At 45.9% G+C, this 17,601-nt stretch overlaps 1 protein-coding gene across 1 annotated transcript in view; it reads left to right on the top strand.

Moving 5' to 3' along the window:
• Positions 1-17,601, top strand: part of snd1 (staphylococcal nuclease and tudor domain containing 1) — a 447,837-nt gene that overhangs the window by 104,673 nt on the left and 325,563 nt on the right. Inside the window, 2 exon segments of the mRNA XM_084330125.1 lie at positions 770-842; positions 6,267-6,408. Of these exon segments, the coding sequence (XP_084186251.1) occupies positions 770-842; positions 6,267-6,408 (215 nt within the window).

Below are 17,601 nucleotides of genomic sequence, written 5' to 3'. Positions count from 1 at the left end.
CTCTTATATCCGCAGTGCTAACAGAAATAAAAACAACCCAGGCCTATGTTAAAGTGCAGATTGGTTTAGAGGACGATAATGTCTTGTACCAGTAATATAAATCATATTAACAACAAAAATGTGTTCCATCTTCATGTCAGATGATTTTCAAAAAGGTGCATGAGTCAATGCAAAAAAGAACAAGCAAATATACTGCTGAAAGTTCAGAACGTTGAACATTTTTCACTGCATAGATTAATCTAGATAAAAATGTTTAACGCTTTAAATAATTTTAATTAATCTCCACAGTTAAAGCATTAACTTTGACAGCCCTAGTATTAATACTTAAGGTTGCCATGGTAACATTAATACATTTCAGTAGCCTACTGGTACAGCATGCAATACATGGCCATGCTTTGTCATAGCTTGTAAATCACCTATTGGTAGTCGGATGTTGGTTTGTTTATTTTTAGGCAGATTTCCATCTGTCCCATCTCTTCATCACATTCCTTGAGTCCTTCCATCCCTCCCTCCCTCCTTCCCTCCCTCCATCCCTCCCTCCTTCCTTCCTTAACATCCATAATAAAACGGTGTGAACCTGTACCCCCCCCCCCCTTGAACCGAAATGGCTCTCCACTCATATCTGTGGCGATTACTCAAAGCCTCCATTTTCCTCCCAGGCCAGTTGAGATTGCTGCCTTATGATTTCTCATTGTATTATGATCGGTCTTGAGCTTTAACTGTTATAGTGACCGTGTGTGTGTGGTGTGTGTGTTCTGATGGATTGCAGGGCCATCAAAAACGGGAAAGGACTCTACAGCAAGAAAGAAGTTCCCATTCACAGAGTGGCTGACATCTCAGGGGTAAGTGTTTGTGTATGTTCTTATGTTCCCCAGTTGCTATTGCATGTACTTAATTTGTGTTTCATTACACGTATATGTACATGCTTATCAACTGTTCGCCTGTTATACTGCAACACTACTATCACCGACATCTAAGAAGGGAGATCCCCCCTTGAACGACCCTTCTAAGGTTTCTCCCCTCCACATTGCCTGTGGTGCTTTTTTCCTATTTCTAGGTTTTTTTGTGAGTTTTTCCTTACCTTCGCGTGGGGTATGTCTGGGAGTGTTGCATTAATTAAATGTATTTATTCAGTACTCCTCTAGCTCCTCATGTCAGCACCATCACACTCCTCCCACCACCTGCCTCCCCTCCACTCAAAGCTCTACTCCGGCTCAGTTCCCTCGTATTAAAGCAATGAAGCAGCCTCTAAATAATAATCTGCTCCATTAATAAAACCATGGTTGGCGCTGGGTCCTCGCTTGTTTAGCTGTGTCCAGGGGCTCGATGGAGGCGTCGCCGGGCTAATGAAGCTTGATTGGGAGTGCTCACCAGATAAAGATTAGATTGAACGGCAGGCCCATAAAGAGAGTCTAAGCGAGGAGTAATGGGCAACGGAACGGCGTGTTATATATATATACACACAGAGGGGACTGGTTAATGGCTTGACCCCTTTATCTCTGTTTTGTCTTCAGCCCTGTCCCTCCTTCGTTTCGTCCTGTGAAAATGTCCCATCTTTTAAACCACAACTGCAAGCTTTGATGCCAACCTTGGTCACCCAGGACCAATCACAGCGGGAGCACAGTCGTCACGGAGCCGAGCGGGCCCCAGTCCACGCTGTGAGGAACGGACATGAGAACCGCAGCGACATCTTTCAGTGAACCTGTCATTTGAGGTCACTGGCTACTACGGCGAACTGCTCGAGCCTGTTGTTGTTCACTCCTTTTTGGAACGCTGCCGTTTTGGCCCCAGTAAATTACGGCAAGAGCCACCCCTGGTGGTGGAGGCAGACATGTCACAGTGCAGTGCTGCGTTATACTATCATATGATATTACCAACCTTTTTTTTTGGCTGCTGAATTGGTTCCTTACACATATTAACCTTGTTATATCAAGCTGCTATTTGCATCTACAACTATGATCTACCGTATCTAGGATCAGTGTGTCAAATGCAACACTTTTCCACTTTGTCGTTTTGGTTTACCGGCTTTATATGATGTGGTATTGTGCCCGGCTAACTATGTAGCCAAGAGTCTCTTGCTTCGGTATCACGAAATCCACTCGTCTCGTGAATTTGGTGGGAAATGATTATTTCAACATTATGTATTTAGTTCAACATAATGATGATGCAACATTTTCCCATCGTATTGCTTTTTACTAGCTTGAGATTACATTAGTATTGTGCATGGCTAACTAGGTATGTGAAGATGAGATTATCTACCTTCCCTGCCGAGCCCATCTACCTTCCCTGCCGAGCCCATCTACCTCCCCTGCCGAGCCCATCTACCTCCCCTGCCGAGCCCATCTACCTCCCCTGCCGAGCCCATCTACCTCCCCTGCCGAGCCCATCTACCTCCCCTGCCGAGCCCATCTACCTCCCCTGCCGAGCCCATCTACCTCCCCTGCCGAGCCCATCTACCTCCCCTGCCGAGCCCATCTACGTCCCCTGCCGAGCCCATCTACCTCCCCTGGCGAGCCCATCTACCTTCCCTGGCGAGCCCATCTACCTCCCCTGCTGAGCCCATCTACCTTCCCTGGCGAGCCCATCTACCTTCCCTGGCGAGCCCATCCACCTTCCCTGCCGAGCCCATCTACCTTCCCTGGCGAGCCCATCCACCTTCCCTGGCGAGCCCATCTACCTCCCCTGCCGAGCCCATCTACCTTCCCTGCCGAGCCCATCTACCTTCCCTGCCGAGCCCATCTACCTTCCCTGCCGAGCCCATCTACCTTCCCTGCCGAGCCCATCTACCTTCCCTGCCGAGCCCATCTACCTTCCCTGCCGAGCCCATCTACCTTCCCTGGCGAGCCCATCTACCTCCCCTGCTGAGCCCATCCACCTTCCCTGCCGAGCCCATCCACCTTCCCTGGCGAGCCCATCTACCTCCCCTGCTGAGCCCATCCACCTTCCCTGCCGAGCCCATCTACCTTCCCTGGCGAGCCCATCCACCTTCCCTGCCGAGCCCATCCACATTCCCTGGCGAGCCCATCTACCTTCCCTGGCAAGCCATCCACTGAACACGTTGGGGATACCTTTGTATTTACTGGCTCTAGATTGGATAAGATGATCGTTTATTAATCCCCTTGTGGAAATTCGGGTGTCAAAGCAGCAGAGGGGGGGGGGGTACAGAGCTTCACAGTCCTATAAAGTCCAGTATCTATATACACTATAGATACAATATAAAATACAAATATAATATAAAATAAAAAAGTACAAAATACAAGATAGTCCAGTAGAATAATGATGATGGGTTTAAATGCAAATACACGGAAGGAACCAATTTGGACGTGGGGACACATTTCAAAACGACATTTATGACAGCTTTCATAGGATACGACACACAGAGGGGGAACTATTAATCGTTGTCTTGACGTGCACCAGAAGGATGGATGAATTACCAGACCCTGTATATTAATCAGTCATACAGAGGATAGACCCACGGTGCACCCTGATACTGTTTGAAGAAATTACTCTCAAGGTGTCATATATATATATATATATATATATATATATATATATATATATATATATATATATATACCTCATACAAAAATAAATAAATCATAGTAATACAAAAAAAAGGTTTTTACTTACTTTCAGATGACATTTTCCAAATGATTATGATTATGTTCTGAGTGGGTTTCACAGACCCTAGGATCATGTATCTTGGTCAAATCACAAAGGACCATATAAACCTCCAATCCAAGTCAAAAGAAGTTATAGTTAAAAAGATGATAATGTTATGCAACAGATGTAATGGAACAGACACACACACAGCCTCCCCTTCGCCTCACCCTGACCCCTGACCCCACCTTGCCAGAGTCAGACCAGTGAGTTACTACAGTATGAAGTGACCTAAGCTCCGTCCGGCTCCGTCATCCCCGTCGGCTTCCAAGAAAACACAGCAGATATCAAGCGCTGCTCCTCCACCCAACCTGGGACCACTGACTTCTGACACACACACGCACACACACACGCACATGCACACGCACTCGCATGCACACACGCACACACACACACTTCTCTTGGCAGAGAACAGTAGCACTACAGTACAGTGGTGTGTGTGTGTGTGGAGGCTCCGGTGGTTTAGCCAGGCTAATGTAATGAACATTGTAATAAAAGGACCAAAATAGACGCATATCCTCCTCCCTCCCCTCCCTTTATCTCTCTCTCTCTCTCTCTCTCTCTCTCTCTCTCTCTCTCTCTCTCCCTTCCCCCCCCCCCCCCCCCCCGTTCTCTGATATACACCCACACATTGCTGTGCTCATACACAAGCATGTGGCACTCACTCCCCCCCTCTCTCTCATTCTGTATATATTATATATATATGTCAGCAGCAGCATCCTTCACCCCGGCGTCAGAGGGCTTGTGAGAGGGATTATGTGCAGTGAGTGGGAGGTGGTCACAAATAGAGTGGAGATATCTCTCTAAACGTACAGAGTGGGAGATCAACAACAGGGGGCATCTCTACCTCCACCTCTACTACCTTCTCTCCTCCACCCTCTCCTCCCCTTCCACCTCTACTGCCTTCTCTCCTCCACCCTCTCCTCCCCTTCCACCTCTACTGCCTTCTCTCCTCCACCCTCTCCTCTCCTCCACCCTCCCCTCTCCTCCACCCTCTCCTCTCCTCCACCCTCTCCTCTCCACCACCTCCTTCCCTCCATCTTACAGCCTCTCTCTCCTCCACCCTCTCCTCCACCCTCTCCTCTCCTCCACCCTCTCCTCTCCTCCACCCTCTCCTCTCCACCACCCTCTCCTCTCCTCCACCCTCTCCTCTCCACCACCTCCCTCCCTCCATCTTACAACCTCTCTCTCCTCCACCCTCTCCTTCCCTTGCTCCCACCTCCCTCCATCTTACAACCTCTCTCTCCTCCACCCTCTCCTTCCCTTGCTCCCACCTCCCTCCATCTTACAACCTCTCTCTCCTCCACCCTCTCCTTCCCTTGCTCCCACCACCTCCCTCCATCTTACAACCTCTCACTCCTCCACCCTCCCCTTCCCTTGCTCCCACCTCCCTCCATCTTACAACCTCTCTCTCCTCCACCCTCCCCTTCCCTTGCTCCCACCACCTTCCTCCCTCCATCTTACAACCTCTCTCTCCTCCACCCTCCCCTTCCCTTGCTCCCACCTCCCTCCATCTTACAACCTCTCTCTCCTCCACCCTCCCCTTCCCTTGCTCCCACCACCTTCCTCCCTCCATCTTACAACCTCTCTCTCATCCACCCTCCCCTTCCCTTGCTCCCACTACCTCCCTCCCTCCATCTTACAACCCCTCTCCTCCACCCTCTCCTTGCTCCCTCCATCCATCCTACCACCTCCATCTTATCCTTACCCCCCCCCCCCCTGTTACTTTTCTCCTGGCCGAGTTGCCACAGACTCTCAGTATATCTCTCCCTCTCTCTCTTCTCCTCCGTACCCTGTCAGAATGCCACATACCGTGAGCTTGTGATTCACGGTTTGGTTTTGCCTTTGATGGCACATTTTATTTTTATTTTTTTATTTTTTTTATTAAATGTTTTTCTCAAAACTCCCCAGCCCCCGCCTCAATACACATAATTTAGTTCTGCTTTGCAGTTCTGGACCCAGCCTCTCCATTAAACCTGTGACTCACTCTCCCAGAGACGCAGGCCAGTAGAGAGGGGGCTGATGAGGGGCCGGGCGCTGGTGGTGGTGCTGGCGTGTTCATTTTGATTGCATAGTGTTCCAGTTGTGTCACAAAGGACCAGCGTGGACTTTATTTGCTGATACAAAGATATGGAGACGTCTAGGACTGGAATAGATGTGTGTGTTGGACCGCTTTCCACTATATGATCAGATCCCTATCTTGACACATTTCAGGGGGTGGGTTTGGTGGACACTGCAGACACTGAGAAATGCACATTATTTGTTGTTGGCACTTTTAGTACAACTTTTCTAACACGTCCACAAAGCTCTCCAGAGAGGAGTCTCGTGTTGAAATCACAGAATCACCAGTTTGGTTTGGTCGTTACTTAGCGAATACATATCCAATTACTGAATTAACTGGCCAAGGTCACAGGCTTCCCTTGGAGGAGACAAACACGGATACCTTTTAAAGTGCTAGAAAGCAGTGACTTGTCATGTCCTTTACTAATGCTTCTATCTCTCCCTCTCTCCCCCCTCTCTCTCTCTCTCTCTCTCCTTCTCTCTCTCTCTTTTCCCCTCTCCCTCTCCCCCCTCTCTCTCTCCCCCTCCTCCCCTCTCTCTACCAGGAGACACAGAAGGCCAAGCAGTTCCTGCCCTTCCTCCAGAGGGCTGGCCGTTCAGAAGCGGTAGTGGAGTACGTCTTTAGCGGCTCCCGCCTCAAACTCTACATGCCCAAAGAGACCTGCCTCGTCACGTTCCTCCTCGCCGGTATGTGATGCTCCTCCTTCTCCTGGTTCAAAGGTCACTTCCTGTGTGCCTTCCCTTAACCTCTTAAGCCCCAGCCACATTTTCAGAAAATTCGCCTACAAATACATACCTAAGTAAATGGAGGATTGCTCCACTTGTACAAGCCCATTTGCATGTTCTTGGTATCTAGGGACATCTATGCACCTCAGTGAATGTATTCCCAGTGTCAGAAATATTGTGTCTGTTACTAGGCTTGAGTACATTGTAATAAACCAAAGGAGAATATCCATTATTATATATTTTGCATCTTTCACGGTGAATAACACCATGCTAACATTGACCAGATGGGAAAAATTGCCACTGAGCTCATTCGGCACCTTCTTGAGATCATGTGTACAAAGAAAATCTAAGCAAATGAATAAAGGGCAGATGTACAGGGGGTTTTGTAGATACAGTACTGAATTCTGCCATCCGGACACATGCCATTTGAAATATGAATATAGAATATCAGGCCTATAAATTACCTTATTATGGCCAAGTCACACATCTATGGATCGGGCCAAATCTTCTCTTTCAGGTCCATACCAGGGTAAAATAGGCTATTGTGAGACCATATTATTCACACGGCAGCCATTTTGTTCTTAGGTCATGCTCAGGTTGGGAGTCCACCAATTATTGAATATTGGGAGTATTGAGCTAAAATGATGTTCTTCAGTAAAGGTGGAGCTTGAGACCCAGTTGAACTGAAGCGATACATTGTTTGGGGGTGGAACTGAAAATGTTTTCATCCCCTCATCTTAAAACAATGTTGTGTCCAAGGTAAGAATGTGAAAACCTATCATCATCTCTAATGCATCTGCCGGTACAACCCAAATAAACTAGAACTGTATTGGACTCAGCTGAACTCCCGTATACCTCGCCCAGTCTTTATTGGGAGCCTGTTGACAACACGGCACATAGAGCATTACTGCGAAGGCAAGATCAGTGGCCCAAGAAGGGGAGCAATTTGTCTCAAGGATCTCGTTTTATTAGCAGGGAAACCACCCCGTTATTCCAGCACCTCTGTGCTGTTTTGACAGGTTACACTCACAGTAACGAGGCTGAGGCTTCATCTTTGGCAGCCGACCGTGATTTGTACGTCCGCCAGATGACGATGATGGCAGAATGGCTCATTCCTTTCCGGAGCTGATGATATTCCCTTGTTATTGTTGCAATAAATACCCGGCGTATTTGATCTATCTCCGTTTTTAACATAGTCGTTTGCCGAACGAGTACAACGCCTCTCCACGTTCCAACGGGCCAAGCGTAATATATTTATGACGGCGATATTTTGTAGTGTAATTGTGTGTGGCAGCATTGTGGATGAGTTAATTAATTAGTAACTTGCTTCGACGTGTCTTCTCTGGCCGTGATCCACCAACATGCAATCTGCATAGGACCCCTATAGGCTTTTATTAACACTGGTTGGAGTTTGACATTATCCCCTAGGGGAATTATGCATGGTTTTAACACACACACACACACACGCACGCACGCACGCACACACACGCACAGATACACACACGCACACGCACAGATACACACACGGATACACACACACATGTGTATGTTGTTTTTGTGTATACATTGTGTGTGTGCGTGTAAGTGTGTGCTGTCTTGTTTGTGAATGATTTTTATTCAGTCAAAAGGTTATTACCAAATAACAATAAGCACATTACAGCAGAGAGCCCCGGCGATCTTGATTAAGGTTGTCCCCGGCAGGGAGTGTTCATCCAGGGGAAGTTACAGACCATGTCGTCCCCGGCAGGGAGCGTTCATCCAGGGGAAGTTACAGACCATGTTGTCCCCGGCAGGGAGCGTTCATCATGGGGAAATTACAGACCATGTCGTCCCCGGCAGGGAGCGTTCATCCAGGGGACATTACAGATCATGTCGTCCCCGGCAGGGAGCGTTCATCCAGGGGACATTACAGATCATGTCGTCCCCGGCAGGGAGCGTTCATCCAGGGGAAGTTACAGACCATGTCGTCCCCGGCAGGGAGGGTTCATCCAGGGGAAGTTACAGACCATGTCGTCCCCGGCAGGGACTGTTCATCCATGGGAAGTTACAGACCATGTCGTCCCCGGCAGGGAGCGTTCATCCAGGGGAAGTTACAGACCATGTCGTCCCCGACAGGGAGCGTTCATCCAGGGGACATTACAGACCATGTCGTCCCCGGCAGGGACTGTTCATCCATGGGAAGTTACAGACCATGTCGTCCCCGGCAGGGAAGGTTCATCCAGGGGAAGTTACAGACCATGTCGTAATTTATGCTCACATTAGGCTGGATTAGCATTGATTTATACACACCATCATCAGCATTCTGTTGCCGTTACAGCCCCCCTCTCCCAGGCCTGTATCACAAGCCACTGGCCAGCTCCATTGATGAGCTTTGTATGCATCAACCAAAAGCTCAAAGAGTCTCGACAAAGTCTGGTGGGGTGAAAACTCAGCCCTAGTGAATTGTGAATGTGTTTGTGCGTTTTCTTTTACACATGTATACTACATGTATACTACTTATTGAGGTTAAAACCCCCCCTGGGCCCTTGGCCTCAAGCAAGCCCTTGTTATCTGTCCCTCTCATCTACAGGCCATTCCTATCTCCCTGCCGCCCTCCACCACCCCTTTCTTTCTCCTGTCAAAGTTATCTCCCCATGTTTTATACCCCCATCTCCACACGGGCCTTATGGAACATGACATGTGCGTGATGAGGTGGATGTTCCAGCTCTTATCTTTATCTGGGCGAGCGCCGGAGGCCCTTCACCCAGCGGCCCTTTAAGCTTATCGTCTGTAGGGCTCGACGTAAAGGCCATAGTGCCCCGAGATCTGATCTGCAGAACATACGTTTCAGATACGGCTAATGTAGTGACGCACCTGACGGGCCTATCCACATGCCAGGAGAGCTGTTGTTCAGGGGCGCTGGGGCAGTGCAACCGTTTCCAAAACTATTTAACAATGTGTGGCTAATTCAACGTTACACTAAGATTAATTACAATAAGAGGTAAATAAGAGGCTCTCGTCAACACTATCCAACGTGACACTTCCTGTCACACTGACTAACACCTAACGAGTGTCTTTATATTTGTTGGAGGGCAGGAGGGTTATGTGTCATGAATAATAATTGAATCAAAATCCAATTGAAAGGAGACATATTATTTTTCAACAAGTTTAACACATTGTGCACCATAAACGGCGTAAGTTGTTATTGCCCGCCATGCGTTGAACGCCAACAACGGCGTAAATCGTTTTTGGGATCAATATTTCATTTTTTCGCCATGGCATTCATAATTCATCCAGCCTCCCTCCTGACTGCAGCGGCACCCTGTCTGAGATTGCAACGCCTCAATACCGCCGCCTGGTGGATGGTCGGGCAAGTTACACTCACGGCAAACCGGAAGTGGCGATCGGTGCGTCGAGGAAATTCCTCCGCCAGAGATATATTGTTTTACGTGGATCCAGACAAACACTCGAGTGCATTTGGATCGCTTTCTAAACGCAATAATCAATATGATTTTGGCGTTTATTGCGCCATACAAACCGGAAATGGATGTAGGAGTTCAACGTCAAATAATTGGGATATTTTTCCTCCAGTCTAATCGGCGAACGGTAAGACGACACTAACATTATTTTCAGCCCGATTGTCCATTTCTTTGTTTGCAATCAGTCTGATCAATATATCAACCCATACTAAATAAAGCCATTACTGACGATCAAGGAATTATAAAGACCCCCCCCCCCTTTCCTTCACGCTTGATGAAGCATAGCCATAATGTATACCGATCATATACATTTGAATTTTTTTTATATAGCGTGTATAGGAAAGAAACGCCAATCGATAATCTATCATATGTGTCACAGCCTATAACTAGCGTTTTTGGAATTACAGCAGAAAAGCTTAAAAACATACTTATATACTAGACGGTATTAACACAACAATGTATGAATGAAAGAATATAACGTTCCCACATCCGGAACGATGGATAATCGATGTTGAATGGGCCATAGTAATGCAGATATAGCTTTAAAAAGTTATAGCCCTGCAAAGAAGGTAAACATCTCCATAGGCTTACAGCGGTGGCAGACTGGGTATAATGATGGGCACAATGCCCGGCACCCAATGTGTTAATGGGTCTCAGGTCCCCTAAACATGTCTTTGAAGCTTTTCAAGCCCCTGTATTTGATCTGCAATGTCTAGTTTGACAGTTTGATCTGAAATGCGTTCGCCAGGTGACGGGCTTGTCACGCTGCTAGATGTATGATAATCAGTGGCTCACTCGTTACAGGCACAGAAACAGCCCATTGAGAACAGGACTGAAACAGAGGGCTGCATTCTAGCACTATAGAGGCTAATTATTGTACTTCTAGCACGAGTCTGTTAAATTCACATCAAACTAGACATTTCATATCAAATACAGTATGACGCAAGATCCAGCAATAGCATATCAAATATACTGTTAAAAATGTTGTCATACACTTATTTTAGGTTCAACTTAAGGTAGAAAAGAAGATGAACAAGTGCACCATCAATTTGCATAATTATGCACATTTTCACATGCATGTTAAAACAATGCACAACACAGGAAAATACCCCTTTAAGTAAATTAAATCATACTAGTACAATTTAAATCAAACGTAACGTCCGCAGAGTAGGTCATGTTGACACGGTTTCCGTTTGATGAATGGCAGTTGAAACTTTCTACAACATTCTAAAGCCAGCGCAGTGGTATATTCATGGTGATTTAACTAAAGCCAGCGCAGTGGTATATTCACGGTGATTTAACTAAAGCCAGCGCAGTGGTATATTCACGGTGATTTAACTAAAGCCAGCACAGTGGTATATTCATGGTGATTTAACTAAAGCCAGCGCAGTGGTATATTCATGGTGATTTAACTAAAGCCAGCGCATAGGTAATATATTCATGGTGATTTAACTAAATATATTCATCGTGATTTAACTAAAGCCAGCGCAGTGGTAATATATTCATGGTGATTTAACTAAAGCCAGCGCAGTGGTATATTCATGGTGATTTAACTAAAGCCAGTGCAGTGGTATATTCATGGTGATTTAACTAAAGCCAGCGCAGTGGTATATTCATGGTGATTTAACTAAAGCCAGCGCAGTGGTATATTCACGGTGATTTAACTAAGGCCAGTGCAGTGGTATATTCACAGTGATTTAACAGTGAGTGTATCATGAATATACTCACGGCTTAGAACGCTCTTGACCAATCACAATGCGTGGTCGGACCTGCCTGTTGTATAATAAACATTGAGGCCTATATATAGATACACTATACGACTAAGGTACCCATGTACAGGACAAAATACTTCCCAAATGTCAGTGAATACCACGACCACAACACCAGAGGGAGCTCCACAAATCATGTTAAACCCAGATTCGGCTCAAACAAGGGACTAAACACATTTCGCAATTATGCCACATCAATGTGGAACACCCTACCCACAACTGTAAAGGAATGTGAATCACTACCCACTTTCAAAACCACTCTCAAAGAACACCTACGGGAGACTGCAATTCGAAACTGGCCCCTGTAAATGTCCTAACCCAATAATACACGAGACCCTCTTCTTGGGACCAAGTAAGGTTTCGTCGATAATCCAATGTACAGTTACCCCCCCACCCCGCCTACCCAACCTCCCCCCCCCTCTCTGGTCTGCATCCCCTTAACAATTGTGTGTATTGAGCTGTACTGTATTGTACCCATTCTGCAATCTGTTAATAACATTTTCAATCAATCAATCAAAGATGGACAATATTGTACGTTGTTTTTCTCATATTTTGCAGTATTTCTCTCACACGGTGCTGCCGTGGGCTGTATGTGGCAGAGTGTCTGCCTAGTGACACCGTTCTCTGCTAAATCATCCTCCACTTTCAATTACAATAAATGAACAATACAAAAGCTGCCCCCAGCTGTCGAAAAGCACTCTGCTGCGAACATCGGGATCTGCGTGGATCTGCACGGTGCCAGTGGCAGCTTCAGATTACAGACGGGCAGTTCAGTTCAGCTAAGCAGGAGATATTTACCCCATTCAACTTTTCCTTTTTGTTATTTGTGTACAGTAAGGTGATAATCAACTCATGTTTCTTCAACTGTAGAGCAATAATAATAATAAATTCAATTTGTACCGCACTTTATATTTGTGAAAATCTCAAAGTGCTACAGGAGATAAAGATAAAAAGTTAAATGAATAAGAACAATTAAAATGAATAAAACAACTAATGAAATGGAAGAACATAAAAATTAAAATAATGACAATAAAAATTAATAGAAGTAAAAGAATAATTCAGGCAAATGCCTTGTTAAAAAGAAAAGTCTTTAGCCCCCTTTTAAAAACCTCAACGGACTGTGGTGCTCTCAAATGGTCGGGGAGGGCATTCCACAGCCGAGGAGCAGCTGAGCAAAAGGCCCGGTAACCCATGGTGCAGAGGTGTGTCCTGTGTATGGGTTGGAGTGTGTTTGAGTGTTCAGAGCGGAGGGAGCGGGTGGAGGTCGGGGGAGCGATAAGCTCTTTTAGATAGGAGGGGGCGTTGCTGTGGATGCACTGATGGGTGAGGAGGGAGACCTTTTATTCAATCCTGGAGGAGACTGGGAGCCAGTGTAGGGAATGGAGTATGGGTGTGATGTGATCATATTTCCGCACTCATCAGGATCCTAGCAGCACAGTTCAGGATGTGTTGGAGCTTCTGGATGCTCTTGCTAGGGATCCCGATGAGCAGTGCATTGCAGTAGTCAAGCCTTGAGACAAAGGCGTGAACAAGCTTTTCCGCATCTGGCAGGGTGAGTGTGGGACGGAGTCTTGCTATGTTTCTAAGGTGGAAGAATGAGGTTTTGCACAGGTGCTTAATGTGGGAGTCAAATGTCAGGTGGGGGTCCATTTTTATGCCCAGGTTTGTTATTACAGTTGAGAGGGGGAGGTTCTGGCTGGAAAAGGTGATGCTGGTTATTGGGGATGATTTGGTTTGGTGTGTGGGTGCCGATTAAAATGGCTTCTGTTTTGGCGCTGTTTAGTTGTAGGAAATTGTGACTCATCCACGCCTTTATCTCCTCAAGGCAGGTGGTCAGTGTGGATGAAGGTGATGGTGGTAGTGACGGTAGGGGGGCAGAGGGAAGTGGGGCAGTCCTGAGGTAGAGTTGGGTGTCATCAGCGTAGCAGTGGAAGGATATCCCATGCCGGCTGATGACACGACCAAGGGGGAGCATATATAGAGTGAAGAGGGTGGGGCCGAGGACAGAACCTTGGGCAAGTTTATTTCCTGTTAACATGCCTTGTGTAACTGAGGGGTACAATTCCCTGACTGTATTGAGAGTATGGTATCATTAAACCACTACTTAGTTATGTACTTTAATTACTGGCCATACAGTACACGGTATATATGGTGAACACTCACACAATAACACAGCTTAACAAAGAAAGTCATATTTAGAAGTATTTATTAGCAGAGCAGTAATAGTAGATTACAATATTGAGAATTATGAGTTGCGCTTATATGGCGAAGAACACTTAAATAGGTCAAGAGCGTAAGTCCATGAGCATATTACGATGGGTATAATTAACACCACCTGTAGCATAAGAATTATATAAGGCACACTCGTAGTCAGCTGGAGATACTAAGGGGGGTTCCCTCCGGTTGTAAGCCAGCAGGGGAGAGGAATTGTCTGGAGCAAAAGTCTGGATCAACGAGGAATAAAGAGACTCCAGGTACAGGAGACGGTGCAATAATCCCTTGGTCCTTAGACAAAGCAACAGCTATACTCCGGTATGCATTGCAGCATGGATGAAATCTAGCCAGCCTCTGTGGGTCCTAGAGGCGGGCTCGACGGTGCTCCTCACAGGGTAGATCCCACACAGCAGTGGGGTAGACGGTTCTCTGCTCCAGCAGCCACAGTACCAAAGCAATATAATCCAGCCGGAAAAGGCTCTGCATTCGTCGGTGTAGGTTATCCAGTGTACATATCCACACGGTTCTCGTCTAGGACTCCTCGGATGGCGGCACAAGGTTAGGCCGCCCAGCCTGGATAAGTACACTAGCTCGGTATGACGAACCGGTTGTAATGCTGGTCACTGTAGAACGGTAGCCGCACGATACACTATACATAATAGACTATTACTTTATAATAGAATAAGTCGAACTCGACGATACAGCGTTAAACTCTGACACTTTAGCTATCAATTCGCACGCGGTTCTCAAGGCTCTATTTAGGGGCAAAAAGGGCCCACTTCACAGCACGTTGTATCGTGGTGAAGGCTTCAACTTGTTGGGTTAACTAACTGCTGTATCCACCTGCGACGTATTTATACGTAAGGTGAATAATCTAGTGCCAACCTCAGTTCTGTCTCGTATTACTGCGCAAACCTGGGCATGTTGAGACATGTCTTAGCGGTGGCTTTGAACTAGACATTGGGGGTATGGCCGTTGGCGCCTAGGGGGTCGCTGTCCAATAGGAGAACGAATATTATGGTCTGGCCTGTACCTAGGTAAAGGGATATTCCGTGTATATGTACAAAGAATATACAAGGGATATCGGACGATATACAAATATTATACAATATATCTCAAGTAATAAATATATATATTCGGTTTAATCTGACCCTTTGTAACACCTTGTGTTTTTCTCAGTTTGTGTTTGTAGAACGAATTGATGAGCCACGAGGTGCGCTAGCTTAAATTGTACTACTACTAAAAACGACTACTACTGCTGCTACTACTACTACTACTACTACTACTACTACTACTACTACTACTACTACTACTACTACTACTACTACTACTGCTGCTGCTGCTACTACTGCTACTACTGCTACTACTACTACTGCTGCTGCTACTACTGCTGCTGCTGCTGCTGCTGCTGCTGCTGCTGCTGCTGCTGCTGCTGCTGCTGCTGCTGCTACTGCTACTACTGCTACTGCTGCTACTACTGCTACTACTACTGCTGCTGCTACTACTATTACTGCTACTACTGCTACTCCTAAAAACTACTACTACTACTAAAAACTACAACTGCTACTAAAAACTACTACTGCTACTACTAAAACTACAACTGCTACTAAAAGCTACTACTACTATTACTACTACTACTGCTACTACTACTACTACTACTACTAATACTACTGCTACTGCTGCTATTACTACTACTACTACCACTACTACTACTATTACTACTACTACAACTGCTACTACTGCTACTACTATTACTACTAAAACTGCTACTACTACTACTATTACTGCTACTGCTACTACAACTGATACTACTACTACTATTACTACTACTACTACTATTAAAAACGAATAATACTACTACTACTAAAATGCATCAATGAGTCATCAAAGTGAGTTAATGCAGGGGTTCCCAAACTTTTCAGGCCGGGACCCAGAATTTTTTTTTTTGCCAGGCGACCGATTTTTTAAGCCAAATATCACTTCAATCCTATTAAGTTAGTTCAAGTTAGTTATTCATTTATATGTGCTATTTATGAGAGGGCTAACTTGTTGCAAAATAATAATGATAATAATAATAGCCTCATTAAAATACTATTGTTGCTTCGGTTGTTTTCAGCGTTTTATGTGCATAATCTGTTATTTAGTTTGAAATGTTCGTTGAAATAAGTAGATTTTTCGTTTTTGTTTATTTATTAAGTTAATATAAAACCATATAGTCACATTTTAGAATACAATAGAATAGAATTTTAGAATACAACTAGAAACACTGTCCTGGCCTGCTTCTAAGTTCAGTGGCCTGACAATTTTTTTTTTTTTTTTTTTTCACCTTTTGGGTCGCGACCCCGACTTTGGGAACCACTGAGTTAATGGACAATGCCAAAGATCATCTTGGGTGGAGGTCGGCACTAGAAACAATGGATGACATCCCACAGCCTACTATTCTAACTCCCACCACATCATGGGTATTGGACTGAGAGATGTGGAGCCAATCCATATGAAGTAAAGATTAAACCCTAGGTGCTGCTGATGTGCTTTTGGGGGGGAAATGGGAGTAGCTTAAGCTTTGTCTCGGGTAATGACCCTTTACATTAGAGAGCGCTAGCAAGATGAAAGAGGGGAGAGGGGAAGGGAGCGTGAATGACTAAGGCCGTCAACCCGGTCGGGGAGTTCCCTCTCATTTGGAGCATTTACCCCCTGTCGTGTGTCACCCCCTCACCCAAGTCCCACCCACCTGCCCACACGCCAACCACCCACCTGCCACACGCCAACCTCCCACCTGCCCACACACCAACCACCCATACCCTGCCCACACACCAACCACACACCTGCCCACACGACAACCACCCACCTGCCCACACGCCAACCACCCACCTGCCCACATCCCTCGCCCAGTGCTCAGCCGCTGTTGGAGATTGACTGACTTGACTGACTGACTTGGCAAACGGGGAGCGAGAGACAATTGCGAGTTTGAAATTGGAAAAGGGAGACTGAGTGAAAATGAGACGGAGGGAGAATCTGATTATCTTGAGGTGCTGCAAGAAGAAGTGAGTCTGCCCACAAACGAAGAAAGAGAGAGAGAGAGAGAGAGAGATATGCCAACAGCGCATGTTGAATAATTCGAGGATAATCAGAATGTAATATTGTCTGTATGGAAATTGATCTGTACAATATGACTATAAAAATGCCACAACACACGTGTGCAGCAATACACCATTGCCACGCCGGCCCCTCGGAAAACATCTCTCCTAATAATAGAGCCGTTGATTTCTCAAATGTCCCCCTTAACACATTCTGTGCCAGGCAGTTTGCCCATCTTTACCACTCTCTGCCAGTGCTGTAAGCCTATGGAGTCGCTCACCTTCTTTGCAGGGCTATAACTTTTTAAATATTATAGCTATATCGACATTACTATGGCCTATTCAACATCGGGTATCTATCGTTCTGGATGTGGGAACGTTATATTTTTCCATTCATACATTGTCGTGTTAGTACCGTCGTGAATATAAGTGTTTTTAGAGTGTATAGCAGTAATTCCTAGAACGCGAGTTATAGGCCCCGACGCATATTATACATAATCGATTGGCTTTTCGTTCCTATACACGCTATATTAAAAAATTAAAATCCTGAGAGGGAGAGAACAGAAGTGATGTAGGATAGGGAGAGATAGAGAACAGAAGTGATGGAGGAGAGAGAGAGAGCATAAGTGATGGAGG

Source organism: Notolepis coatsorum, assembly GCF_963971535.1.
Source record: "Notolepis coatsorum genome assembly, chromosome: 15".
Classification (NCBI taxonomy): domain Eukaryota; kingdom Metazoa; phylum Chordata; class Actinopteri; order Aulopiformes; family Paralepididae; genus Notolepis; species Notolepis coatsorum.
Note: the sequence above shows the minus strand (reverse complement) of the source record. Positions and strands in the feature narration are given on the sequence as shown.